Source organism: Mobula birostris, chromosome 30, assembly GCF_030028105.1.
Source record: "Mobula birostris isolate sMobBir1 chromosome 30, sMobBir1.hap1, whole genome shotgun sequence".
NCBI lineage: Eukaryota > Metazoa > Chordata > Chondrichthyes > Myliobatiformes > Myliobatidae > Mobula > Mobula birostris.
Window position 1 is genome coordinate 11,220,203 of NC_092399.1, and position 14,820 is coordinate 11,235,022.

General features: G+C 40.3%; 1 protein-coding gene across 6 annotated transcripts in view; it reads right to left on the bottom strand.

Moving 5' to 3' along the window:
- Window positions 1–12,615: 12,615 nt before the first annotated feature.
- The window catches only part of srrm1 (serine/arginine repetitive matrix 1), a 45,753-nt gene continuing 43,548 nt past the window's right edge, over window positions 12,616–14,820 (bottom strand). For all 6 annotated transcript variants that reach the window (XM_072247318.1, XM_072247319.1, XM_072247317.1 and 3 more), the window contains one exon: window positions 12,616–13,915. In XM_072247318.1, coding sequence (XP_072103419.1) covers window positions 13,814–13,915 — 102 coding nt within the window. In that variant the 3' untranslated portion in view covers window positions 12,616–13,813. The remainder of the gene's footprint in view (window positions 13,916–14,820) is intronic.

Consider the following 14,820-nt stretch of genomic DNA (forward strand, 5'->3'; position numbering starts at 1 on the left):
GGCAAAAGGTTATTAATCTGAAATACTAACTGTTTCTCTATTCCTGGGTGCTGCTTGGCGTACTGTGCATTTTCAACATTTTTTTGGCTGGAATGTCATTAAATATGTCCTTCGCCAAGTAACGTGTGACTCTGAAACTCAGAACGGGACTGAAGTGTAGAAAACACGCAGGTGGAAATTATGGGACTTTATATAAATGATTTCTAACATAACCCCTAACTGGATGTTACATTTATTAACTGGACTCAAATGCTCAGCCTGCTATCCTCAGAATACTTGGTGAATAAACGATACAAATAAACTTAGTTAAGTAGCAACTTTGAATTCCTCGGTGTTATTATTTCAGAGGACCTGTCTAGGGCCAGGCACTTAAGTGGAATTACAAAGAAAGCACAGCAGTGCATCTATTTCCCTACGAGTGGCTGCATCACAGCCTGGTATGGAAACACCAATGCCCTTGGATGGAAAATCCTACAGAAAGTAGTGGACACGGCCCAGTCCATCACAGGTAAAGCCCTCCCCACCACTGAGCACATTGACATGAATCATTGTCATCCATCATCAGGGACCCCCACCATCCAGGTCATGCTCCCTCCTCACTGCTGCCATCAGGAAGGTAGTACAGGAGCCTTAGGACTCACACCACCAGGATCAGGAACAGTTATTACCCCTCAACCATCAGGCTCTTGAACCAAAGGGGATAATTTCACTCAACTTCACTTGCCCCATCACTGAAATGTTCCCACAACCTATGGAATCATTTTCAAGGACTCTTCATCTCATGTTACCAATATTTATTTCTTATTTATTTATTTATTATTGTTATTTCTTTTTTCTTGTATTTGCACAGTTAGTTGTCTTTTGCACAGCAGTTGTTTGTCTGCCCTGTTGGTGTGGTCTTTCATTGATTCTATTATGGTTATTCTTCGATTATGGATTTATTGAGTGTGCCTGAAAGAAAATGTGCCTCAGGGTTGTAGATGGTGACATACATGTAGTTTGATAATAAATTTACTTTGAACTTTGAAAGTGATGTGATGGAAAGTAACTGGGGGTTTGATTCAGTAACTTAAATTCAGCTTGAACAGACGAATCCGATGAAAATAAAACTCTCAAAATGCACGACTGGTTACAGGAAATGAAAAACACCGGCAGAACTGGAAGGATTTAATTTTGCTCACACCATACGGTGAAACTGAGCAGCGGCACATAAGTGCATTTTATTTCACAATCTGAGCTGCTGCGAACTGGAAATGAAACGGTAACACTGCTCATTATGACAAATTGTTAAACTGAAAGCAGATATTTTATCCCTGAATACACACATTTACCTCTGTGGTAACAACTCTTTAATTATGTTGTCACTTATTCAATCACAACGGGAGATTTTCTAGCTTCAACTTGACCTTCCACGGGCCTTTCAGTATTGAACAAATATTGAGTCATTTCCATTAGCCCAGGAGGGCTGAAGATCATTGTTTCAAAAATGAAGCCTGCTTACTGCAACCACAGTTTAATCAGTCATAGCCTTCGGCTGTCCACCCATATGTCCATATATATGGAAGGATACATTTTCCAAATTGGACAACATAGGTCTGATGCTCTCCATTCAACTTATTAAACTGGGGATCCTTCTCAATTCAAAGACAAACACTTGAACCTCATTGCTGCTTCAGACGTTTTCTGTGATCTTGATGCTTTGATGCTTTCAAAAAGACCATAAGATATAGGAGGAGAATTAGGCCATTTGGCCCATCAGGTCTGCTCCGTCATTTCATCATGGCTGATCCAATATCCCTCTCAGCCCCAACCTCCTGCCCTTTCCCCCTATCCCTTCATGCCCTGACTTCCTGGCAGTGTGGATCAGAAGGTATTTCTGTTAACGGAGACAATATGCACATGAGTCTCAGTTGCTGTGTGGGATCAGCACGGAATAAAATAACATTTTGAACATGAGTATCGGTGTCGATTGAGCTAATTAATTGAAATCAAGGAGAATTTGGGCGGAAGAAGATGGTGACAGAATTAAGACAGAGGTGGCTGGCCTTCTGGTCCACTTCTGCACTAATTTTACAGAGGCTTGGATCTGGGCATCCAGGCTTCCCAGCCAATCAGAACCTCAGCAATCTCCGCAAATAGGCAGCAGCAGTGGCTAACAGCTGAGCAACAAGAGACCAAAGGAAGACAAAAGGGCTGGAGTTGAAGAGAAAGTAGTATTGGAGTGAGAGGCAGTAAAGGTCTATTTATTAGACAGGAAGTGCTCTTGAAATAGAGTTAGGAGAAGGAACACCTTAGAATTGCCTCCACCTTCTGCCTGTTCACCACAAATTGCTGAACTGAGGCTGTGGCCTACAACTAGCAGGCCCCTGAATCAGCGGCTGTCTTCATGGCTGTGGACTCACTTCCATGAACTTCAGCGCCCATGCTATTAGCTTACTTTTATTGTTTCCAGTACTGGTGTCACAATGGTTGCGGTGATGTGTCTAGTGAGGTAGTGCAGTGGGTTGTGCTTGCCGCTCTCACTTTCAGCTTCCACCACTGGCTAGGAGTCTCGCAAAAAGGAGAGCTGAATGTGGAAGTCTCTTCCTGCCAGTACACAGCCACTTCAACAATACGCCTCACGTTGTGCCTCCTCACTGGTAACACACGGAAACTGAACTCCTTTTGGACTCAGACTGAACAACAGAGGACAGGGAAGAGGTCTGGCCCCTGCACACATAGCATGCAGGCCCAGTGGTGTGTGGACAGGCCCTGGCGCTCGTGAACCAGATCCCCAGCTATGGGTAACTAGCCCCACTGCCTTGCGGGCAGCCTCGGGACAGATGAGTGCTACGGGAGCAAACCCAGACAGCAAATCCGGAGTGGAGCCCCTAAGGTGGCTGGACGTCATTGAACATCCTTCCGGCAGCTCCTGCAGCCAAGCTGGTGGCAAATGTTTTGCTTCATAATCTTTTCTTTGGACTACACTGGTGAGACCGAGAGGGGGACTGGGCATCTCAGGATCTCCAAACCCAGGCTTGTGATGATGATCACCATCACCCATTGTCCTTCAAAACAGACGGATGCCGGCCAACATTTTTTTTGCTTGTTGGGTATTTTTTTTAAATGGGTTTGAATAGGTTTCTTTGTTTTGTGGCTGTCTGCAAGGAGAGGAATCCCTAGGTTGTATATAGTATACATACTTTGATAATAAATGTACTTTGAACTTTGAAACCCAGATCTTTTAATGGGCTGGAGTCTCTGTTACCAAGAATTCTAAGGTACCGGTTAATGGGAGTCGCTGAATAGACAGATAGTGAAATCAGCCAAACTCAGATGTCAGCATGCATATTCTTTCTAGATGCTCACTCACTACTGACTCAGATGTAGTCACTTTGGCTTCAATTCCAAATACAGAGACCAAAATCGAGGTTAAAACTCTAGCTCAGTGATGTAATGAAGTCAGAGGCCTCAAGGTGTTATTCAAAAAATAATGACTAGGAACTTGTTTAACATCTGGCCATTTGCAGATTGGTCTGCAGCAGCTATTATATTGTTGGACTGTGAAAACGAGGATGAACAACACTTCTCAGACCTGAAACATTAAGATGCAGTTTGACCTATATATACATGTGTGTGTGTGTGTGTGTGTGTGTTTAGTTATGGTGTCTAAGACTTTTGCACAGTACTGTAGTAATTTTACGTATTGCTCTATACTGCTGCCACAAAGAAAAATATCATGATGTGAGTGATTCTGATATGGGTCTCTGTTGTGGACTGAGAGTGGGAAGGAGGCAAGGGGAGGGGAATTGTGATGGGAAAAAGGGAAGGGAAAGGGAAGGGAAAGGGAAGGGTGTGGGGAGCACCAGAGAGATATTCTGTAATGATCAATAAACCTATTGTTTGGAATCAAGTGATCTTGCCTGGTGTCTTAGGGCTGGGTGTTCTGCACACACACCACTCCTCTATCCTGGCACACTCTCTCTGCCTATCTGTCCCACACACCTCCCGCACTGCTCCACCCTCATAAGTCCCAACATTCTTTGCTCTTGCCAGATTTACAAACTCACTCTCTGCTCCACGTTAAACAAATACAGTACTACGCCAAGGTTTTAGGTACATTAGCTATATACGTATATATGTGCCTAAGATTTTTGCACAGTACTGTAGTTTTGGAAATCCTAGGCTGAGGAAACACATGGAAATCCGTTTTATCTACGTGTGAGATTTACTCCCCTGAAGTGTACATGGGGCATCACGGGAGCACAAAGGTTAGTGCAATGTTATTACGGCTTGAAGCCACACTATTTGGAGTTCAATTTCAGCGCTGCCTGTAAGAAGTCTCAATGTTCTCCCTATAACCAAGTGGTATTTTCTGGGTGCCCCGGTTTCCGCCCACAGTCCAATGTAGGTCATTGTAAATTATTCAGTGATTAGGGTAGGGTTAAGTAGATGGGTTGCTGTGTGGCATGGCCCACTGGTCCAGAAGCTGTATCTCTAAATAAAAAATAATATATAAAAACCTATTTCCAACCACATTAGACAGAAGGTCCTGAATTAACATGATTCTTAACTTCTGTTAACAAGAAATTATAGTCAAATTCATGAAGGACAAACTTACCCAAATATCACAATGGTTCAGTTCGCAGAATACTGTATGATTCGATCAGTAAGGAGCAAAATTACATTGTTCATTTGACAGCCCCATCCTCTTTTCAGATTAATGAGCCACATCATAGCAAATTGACTGAGAAAGGCATATTTAAGGTACAGGGTTGAAGTAGGTTGATGAGGCAACCATCCACTTTTGGTGGGATGCACAACTCAACAATGAAGCCATTTTCTACTGGCCATAATATCAGTTGTATCCAGATACAAGCCTCCCTGTAATAAAAATAGAAAGAACTTTTACATCAGAACAGAAGGGGCAGCACATTAGTGTAATGGTTACCACAACAGTTCAGAGTTCCAACAATGCAGGTTCAATTCCCACAGATGCCTGTAAGGAGCTTGACGTTCTCCCCGTGACCGCATGGGTTTACTCCGGGTGCCCCAGCTTCTTCCCACAGTCCAAAGGCGTACCAGTTGGTAGGTTATTTGATCATTGTAAGTTGTCCCACCATTAGGCTTGGATTAAATTGGAGCACAGCTCAAAGGGCTGGAAGGGCCTATCTCGCACTACATGGCAATAAGTAAATAAATAAATAAGAATGGTAACACGAGGAACACCTTATATTCCGTCTGGGTAGCCTCCAACCTGATGGCATGAACATTGACTTCTCTAACTTCTGCTAATGCCCCACTTCTCCCTCGTACCCCATCCGTTATTTATTTATATACACACATTCTTTTTCTCGCTCTCCTTTTTCTCCCTCTGTCCCTCTGACTATACCCCTTGCCCATCCTCTGGGTTTTCCCCCTCCTCCCCCTTTTCTTTCTCCCTAGGCCTCCTGTCCCATGATCCTCTCATATCCCTTTTGCCAATCAACTGTCCAGCTCTTGGCTCCATCCCTCCCCCTCCCGTCTTCTCCTATCATTTCAGATCTCCCCCTCCCCCTCCCACTTTCAAATCTCTTACTAACTCTTCCTTCAGTTAGTCCTGACGAAGGGTCTCGGCCTGAAATGTCGACTGTACCTTTTCCTAGAGATGCTGCCTGGCCTGCTGCGTACACCAGCAACTTTGATGTGTGTTGCTTAAATAAGAGTGGTGTTTGGCAGAGGGAAAAGTGGCAGGATGAAGTATTTTGAGGTGGGGTAAATTAAGAGAGACAAACACAGTCCCAACATAATAGCTTAAAAAAATCAGATGAGGTGCACATCTGATGCATATACAGTGGTAAATGAAGTTGGTGAGCTGCAAGTATTTAAGAGTATGTACATGGTCTTACAATATGAGGTAATATTAGAAATATGGCTCAATGCAATTTGAAATCAAATATTCCTATCATCAAATGATTCGGAAAAGATGAGCACCATGCATTACTGGGAGGAACTTTAGGTGGGTCCAACCTTGATCAACGCGATTGCACCCTAGAATAGGCTGCCTCAGTAGCCTGACTTCCTCTCCAAGTCAAATGAGCAAGATATCATAATGGTTAAGCAACTAGACTAACAACTAAACAGTCCAAGTTTCTGGTTCAGACCAAGTTGAAATCCAACCCCAAATTCAATGAAATTTGAAGAGACAAAATCACAATGTAAAGCAGAAACAATGAACGATTAGGAACTTGTTTGAGATAAAAGTGTATTTAGTTCAATTAAGTCTTTGGGAGCAGGGATGGGCCAATAATTGCATCGATTGCCATTGATGTCTGCATTCCCCAAATGAGGAAATTAGGTCAAGGATACAGAACTGATTTTGAGACAATAATATCACAATCCTCCCTCTGAGTTGGAAAAGCTCCTGTAAAATAAGGTCACTACAGCAGAATCTGTACAACCAATTAGATTCAATAATAATTTAGTGGATAGCAGAGGTCTGCATGTAATAGCAAAGAAAAAGAGAATTAAATTTGCAACCAAATTGCAGATTCACAAATTTCTAGATATACCACAGAGGGCACTCTAACTGGCTACATCACCGTCTGGTATGGGGGGATGGGGTTGGGGGCTCCTGTACAGGCTTGAAAGCAGCAGCAGTAAGCTGTTACATAGTTAACTCCATCATGGACACGAGCCTCCTTAGAATCCAGATCTTCAAGGAGTGATGCCTCAAAAAGGTGGCATCCATTATTAAGGAACCCATCAGCCAGGACATACCCTCTTCCCATTGCTACCGTCATGGAGGAGGTACAGGAGACTGAAGGCACACATTCAACGATTCAGGAACAGCTTCTTCCCCTCTGCCATCTGATTTATGAATGGACATTGTACCCATGAACACTATGTCACTACTTTTTTATTTCTATTTTTGCACCACTCATTTCACTATTTAATATATATTCTAACTGTAATTCACATTTTTTCTATCCATTATGAAGGCATTGTGTTGCTGATGCAAAGACAACCAATTTCACGACATATGCTGGTGATATTAAACCTGATTCTGAGATATGCAATGTAGAGTATTACTGATGCAGAATTTTTACCTACTATAGATAGGGCTGGCACAATGTAGTGAGGGAGTAGAACTTCGAACTGGAGAACTTCTTGAACCAACATCTTCGCTGCCGTAATAAAAATTGTTTTAGTTCTGGGGAAGTGAACAGAGGGTGATTAAAACTTTCCACTAGGAGAGATCTGAGCCACAGGAGTCAGGAGGAATCTCCTATAATCTCATAATTGCTGTTTGCCTGCCTGTGTCCTTTGTTATTTGATCCAACATGGCTCCTGGAAGAAAATCTTTGGGAGCTTGACTCTCGGCTGAGTGGAAAAGTGGCTCAGCATAGCCTACAGGCTCATTGTACCACTTTAACAACCTTCCTCGAGGACCGTCAGTGTAGTGAGGCTATTGGATGAAAATAAATCCCTTTTGACATTTAATGTCAATTTAAAATTATATGAAATCATTCTCACACTCAAAATCATTTTAAATAAAACTACACACATAAAAATTGCTGGTGAACACAACAGGGCCTGCTGCGTTCACCAGCAATTTTTATGTGTTGCTTGAAATTCCAGCATCTGCAGATTTCCTCGTGTTTGCATTTTTAAATAAAAGTAGATTGATTAGTTGATGTCTTCCATTTGCATGAATGGGAACTGTAGAACTTACTCCAGGATAACTTACAGGTTCAGAAGATTAGCAGAAAGCCTCTGGATTATTGTTTGTTTATTAATTTTATTTATTCAGAGACAGAGCACAGAATGGGCCCTTCCATCCCTTTGAGCCACTCTGCCCAGCAACCCCCGATTTAACCCTGGCCTAATCACATGACAATTTACAATGACCAAGTAACCTACCAACCAGTATAGCTTTGGACTGTGGGAGGAAACCAAGAGCACCTTGAGGAAACCCATATAGTCACAGGAAGAATGTACAAACTCCTTACAGTTCTGCTCACTGGAGCAGCTGTAGGCTGGTGGAAGCAGCAGGGTTGTCAGTCCCACCATAGCTTCATGCAGATGTCGGCAAAGTTAACTGGGACTTCGTCAGGATGGCTGGGTAGCAATAATTAATGTGGAAACCAAAAATTGTCCTTCAAAGGGGTGGTTCAAACACAGGACAGTTATATTTGCACAAGCAGGATAGATAGGAAAATTCAGGTTAAAGCATCCACATTTACTAAAATATAATAATTTTTGTTTACTTTTAATTTAACTTCATTAATTTAAAACAACTATGTCATTAACCAGCAGACCTAAGAAGAAAAAGGGACAGATAGAATATAGAAGAATTGTAACCAATATATATGTGAATCCAACCATCAAAAGGTACAGAAAGACTTAGTGACCAAAATAATCTCACAGTCAATTATCTTTTCCTTGATATCCAATGGAAATTCATGTCACAGTACAGTGAGTAGAAGTTGGTAGCAGTAGAAGGAACAGAATATTCCCCTAAAAGAACGTTCGTGAAAATTATTTTGTCAGGGAAAAATAATTATAGATTCCGGTCACAATGTTTCAATCTCCAGTTCGTGATTCCATTTAAATTTTAATTACATAGAAATAATAAAACATTTTAGTTATATACTTCAAGAGAATTGCACAGATCTTCATAAGAATACTGCAAGAAATGCAAGACCATAAAAAGTAGGCTTCAGCAGATTAAGCTGGTATCATTATTTTATACAATTATAAATTATGTCTTCCAGATTTGATCTCCCTCAGTACCCACGATCCCTGATCTTTCAAAAATGTATCCACTTCCCCTTTAGACACCTCCACAACCCTCCAGTTTGAAGGATTCCAGACTACCCTGAGAGAATTTTCAGAGCACCTCAGTTTTAAATTACCATCACTAATCTGGTAACTAAGTCTCTCTTTCCAAGAATCTTTCTCTAGTGAAAGATCTTGACATCTACCAGCTCTCATTTGTCCAGATCACCCCTAATTCTTCTAAATCCCAATATAAAGACTTAATTTATTTAGCCCCTTGCAAAACAGCCCTCTTTATCATAAGACAACCCGTAACACAGGTATTAGCCGAGTGAGTGTCCTCTGGACTGCATCCAATGCCTGCATATAGTTCCTTAAATAAGGGGACCCAATCTGTACACAGTGGCCTTACCAGTACCTGACATAACCAAGATAATACTTCTCCATTTTTAAAATTCCAACCCCCTTACAAGGTAGATGAATATGCAGTTTGCCTTCCTAATCACTTGCTTCATTTGGCTATTATTTGAAATCGACGTACGAGGAAAACCCTGCATCTAAAACATCTACTATCTATTGCAAATATCTAATTAGCCAAACATCGGAAAGGGGAAGACATGTGATCCAAGTGGCTTTGACCGTGGAATGATTGTTGATGCCAGACGAGGGGGTTTAAGTATCTCAGAAACTGCTGATCTGTGATTTTCACTCACAAATCACCAGAGTTTACATGAAATGCTGCCAGAAAACAAAAAAAATATCCAGTGAGCAGCAGTTCTGTGGAGGAAAATACTTTGATAATTTGAGAGAATGGCCAGATTGGTTCAAGTTGGCAAGAAGGCGACAGTAACTGTAATAACCACACGTTTTAACAGTGGTGTACAGAAGAGCATCTCTGAATGCACGTCACATTGAACCTTAAAGTTGGACTACAGCAACAGAAGACCACCTCGGGTTTCACTCCTCAGCTGATAAAGTGGCCACTGAGTGTAAATTGTAGAGAACCAAGAACTGCAACTTGGAACACTCCCCTAACTGCATTCTACCAGCCAGATCCACTTATGCTGACAACTGATACTGAGGCATTTCCCCTAACACCATGAACTCTAACCTCAAAACCCAGCCTTTTCTGTGGCACTTTGTCAAATGGTGTCAGAACAAGCCCCATTCATAAAACTGGAAAATAACTGATAGATACTTCAGCCATTGCTCTTTGCCATCATGACAATATTTTTGACATTCAAAAACAATTAAACATAGTTTGAAACTATTCAAAGGTAAGGGAAAAATTATTTAGACAACTCATAAATCTACAATAATACATGGTTTGGTCCTTTGAAACTATCAAAGTAAATGTGAAAACTGTCCATGTGCCAAGTGCAAACTAGCAGATTGTTTAACCAGATTCCCTCAGCATGTTGCTGATTAGCTACAAGTTCAGGCTCTATTCGAGAACTCTTCAGAACGCTACCTCAGTCAGCTGACCACAGTTCCCTCTTCAAGTCAAAGAAAAGTCTCCAGAAAGTCTGGGTCAATGTGGAAAATAAATTCAGGATCATGGTTCTGCTGTCCAAAGTGAATGGCTCATTTTGAGTTTTGTTTCTCTGAGACACAGGGCTCTTTCTATAATGTGGTGATTTTGGCAGCAAAGAATAATGTAAGAAGTGATGGCCCAACACTTTCTTTTACAATGTATTTAATAAAATTAAAACAACTTTTTCAGAGAAATAACTATTATCTGAATCTTAATTGCCTCCCACAGATCACTAGAAGTAATGAAGAAACTGAGTTTATTTCTCACTTAAAATATGAACAATTAAAAATAATATTCTTTACAATGTAGTACCACCATGAGCTACTTTTCAACTTTAAACCAACCACTATTTACTTATTGAAATATAGAGCACAATAGGCCCTTCTGGCCATTTGAGCTGCACTGCCCAACAACCCCAAATGTACAATGAGCAATTAACCTACTGACCCTAGGTCTTTGGACTGTGGGAGGAAACTGGAGCACCGAAGGAAACCCACAAGGTCACGGGAAGAACATACAAATTCCTTACAGTGGCAGGAATTGGAACCGAGTTGCTGGTACTGTAAAGCAGTGAGCTAAGCATTATGGTACCACGCCACCCATTTCTAATCTACCTGCTCAAATGCATATTAATATTTTTGACACAAAATACATTAGGGCACCTAGGCAATCATCTTTCCCATTACCACCAAGATTACAAGTCCATTTGTGGGACTTCACTCTGGCAAACTACCAGCTACCCTTGATTACAAGCATTGATATATGGAAACAATGTGTTTGTTTATTAAACACACATTAAGTATATGGATGTGAAAGCATCTATAGAAATATCTCTTCTTTCTTATCTGGGTTGTTTATAGTGTTTGAATGCATAAACAAATGTAACTTCTAGTCTGCAGTTTTTTTTAAATTCAGTGTAAGGAACTGGCAAAATCTGGTTTATGCCTTGTGTTCATAAAGCTACATTGCTAATTTGGCAATAAATCACATGGTGCAGGGGAGGAGGCTAACAGGGTAGCATGGTTAATATGGGGTTCAGTTCCTGTAAGGAGTTTGTATGTTCTCTCTGTAACCGTGCGCGTTTCCTCTCACATTCCAAAGACGTGCAGTTAGGGTTAGGAGTTGTGGGCACGCTATGTGTTGACATAAAAGGGCACACGACTAATTTACAAATTAACATGGAGAATCACAATTAACCACTGATGGGCAATTTCAATATCTTCCTTCTGAAATTGCTGCTAGTAATTTGCACACCAGAAGCACCCTATAACAACTTGATAATGACCTAGTGGATCTAATTCTCCTCAGGATCACTCCCCTGCTGTCCTTTGGGATCCTTTATGCATGGGAGAGGGACAGGGAGATTTGGGGTTTCTACATTTTTTTCTGTCATTCTTTAGGGTTTTTCCTGTTTCGAGGATGTCTGCAGAGAGTAAGAATTTCAGGTTGTATATTATATACATTCTCTGATAGTAAATGTAACCATTGAACCAGTGACACACAGAACCTCAGTTTAATACATCACCTTTGAAAAAATATGTCACCTCCCTCAGTACAGCACAGCCCAGACTTTTAGGTCAAAGTTTCTGGAGAACAGATTAAATCTATACCTCTGACTTATCCCTTTACGGCAGCAACCACCAAGTCCTTTATGGTAATTAGTTAACCAATTTTGGTAATTTAGCACTTAAGATTTCAAAATTTTGCCCCCATTTTCTTGAAATATAAAGGGTTGAAAAATAACATATTAAGAGTTATGGTGTAGAATAGAAATGAGGGTCTCAGTGGCACAGCTGTTAGTGCGACACTATTACAGGGCAGGTTGTCAGAGTTCAATTCTGACACCACCCGTCAGGAGCCTGTACCTCCTCCCCATGGAATCTGCAGATTTCTCCTGGTGCTCCAGCTTGCTCCCACAATCCAAAGACGTACCTGTTAGGTTAATTGGTCATTGTAAATTGTCCTGTGATTAAGATAGGGTCGAATCAGGAGTGTTGCTGGGCAGTGTGGTGCAAAGGGCTGGAAGAGTCTGTTCAGTGCTGTGTCACTAAATAAATAACTCATCCATGCCAATTGTGATGCCTAGCAACACTAATCAGATTTGCCTGTATTAGGCCCATATCCTTTTACTCTTTTCTGACCCACGTATCTGCCCAAATGCCCTGGAAACTTTGTATGGGGGAAAACCTCTATAGATATTAAGGCTTTCATATACTCAGGACTAAATTCCTTTGCTGTAAACAATTTTGGCCAAAATAGTAATAGCACGATTTATCATAAAAAGTGTGTGCTTCATTTGTTGAAAACTACAACTTTGCAAGAAAACAAAGCCCGGAAGAAAATTGAATTTAGAAATTTAATTTCCATTTATTACTCCAGCTTTTTACAGCTTTATAATTCAACGCTTATAAAAAAAAACAAAACCCTTTGAGTCAAAAGATGACAAATTCAAAATAGTCATTACAGATTTGTTAAGCTCCCACAAAAGAACAGCATCTAAACAAGTTTTTACTTTCAGAACAACCTTAACAGTAGAAGACACGAACAGCTTGGATGAAACCAACCTGTTACACAAAGCAAAGTACAATCCAAAGCTACTGTCAGCCAGGAAACTTGAATCCTTCAGATCCTGGCAGTACCATCCTCTTCCTATTAACAATTTTTCATTTTTAAAAAGAGACTTCCAGTGTTCTAGATACAGCACATTTTCACGTGAAGCTCTTTGTGAAGAATATTGTGGACAATCAAACAGCTCAAGTAAAACTCAAACTCTGCAAAAACTACACAACAGATCGTATTAGTGGATTAAACACAAAGGACTTGTACACTTACATAAACGATGTGACAAAATACCATTACATAATGATAGCCATGACAAAAACTGCAAAATAATTTTAAAAATGTAACCTTTTCAGAGCTCAGCTGCAAAAACATAAATTTAGTCAATTCAGTATAAATCTAGCTGAATTACCCTAAATTCACTGAATTTATTCTATTTAAAAAGTGACTTTATCAAATCAAATGCACATAATGGACTTATTAGTCTTAAGCAGACCACTTAGAAAGGAGTTAGAAGATCTTGAGCCACAAACTTCCCTAAGTCTCTGCTCCCAAGTCTATGTTCTGTTGGCAGAAACCATGATTTGTTGTTAATGGTGGAAATAAAACACTACGCTTCAAAAAGCTGTGCCAGATGCTAAAGAATAAATCTCACGTAAGTGCAGCAAATTGCAGCTCTTAGATTAAAACGAGCAACAAATTGAGACGAAAGACTTTCCAAATTATATTACGCTTAAAGAAAGATACAGCTGTGAAAAATCAGAGCTGAAGAATTTTGTTCTGTGATAAAACACAAAATCATTATGACTGACCTTTATGAAATATTATTCTAGTATTGGTAAGAGGCAGTGTCAGTGTTCATGAATGGTATGGCGGACGCCTTAATGCACTGAAGTCATTATGGCAGCCAATTTTAAAATGTACAAAGCCCTTGTGCCTAATCCATTCAGTCTCCTTAAGTTAGTTTACTTCAGTACTCTTTCATGATGGCGGTGAAGCTTGAGCTTTTCTCATTGACCGCAGAGCTTTCTCTCGTAGATGCTTTTCTAAATCATCTAGGTTTTCTTCCTCACTTTCTGATTCCTGTAAAAATCAATTAATGATTTCATCATGAGGAATTACTTTACAATGTTACTTTTGACAGAGAAAATATATTCAGCTTCCAGGCTCAAAGGTTTAACTTAAATAGAACGAGATTTTATAATAACAGGTACAGATGAAGTTATTTCAAATAACAATATTTAGATACAGTTATACATCAAGGAAATAAGATTTTAGCCTACTGAGTTTATACTGCCCTTAAGCATCCATCTATAGCACTCCTACACTGATTCCATTTTATTCTTCCCACTCTTCCATTTACTCCTCCCATATTCTACCATCTATAGTAGAGACCAATTAATGTATCAATCCACATGTCATTGCGATGTGAAAGAAAATAGGGGCACCCGGGGGAAATCCTGTGCAGTCACAGTTAAGAATATGCAAATACCACCCAAAAGTATGGAGGACAGGACAGAAATTGAGACAGTGTCACTCCAGAGATATATCTATAAATATACTTCCCAAATGAGTTCTAATGAGCTGAGCTGAAATACGCCTTTTGATTTTGTGTTTTAGTCCGTGTTTTCATGGTTTTTTTTGTTGCCGTTTGTGCAATTTTTTGCATGGGAGAGGGTGGGAAGGGCTTTAACGTTTTCGTTTGAACGGGTTGGTTCAAGGGTTCTTGTTTCGTGACTGTGAAGACGAATCTCAGTTGTACGCTGCATACACACTTTGATAATAAATGTACTTTAAACTTTTGAATCATTCACACCCAACAAAATTAATCACTCACTTCTAGCCAACTTTACAAAGTTCCCCTTGCTCCTCTTATTTGCAATTCGAGTATTGGAATTTCACAAACATTAATCAGTCGTTACTATTAAATTTAATCCACATTAAAGGCATCAATCAATGCTCTTCAAGCCACTGGTTACCAAAGAACA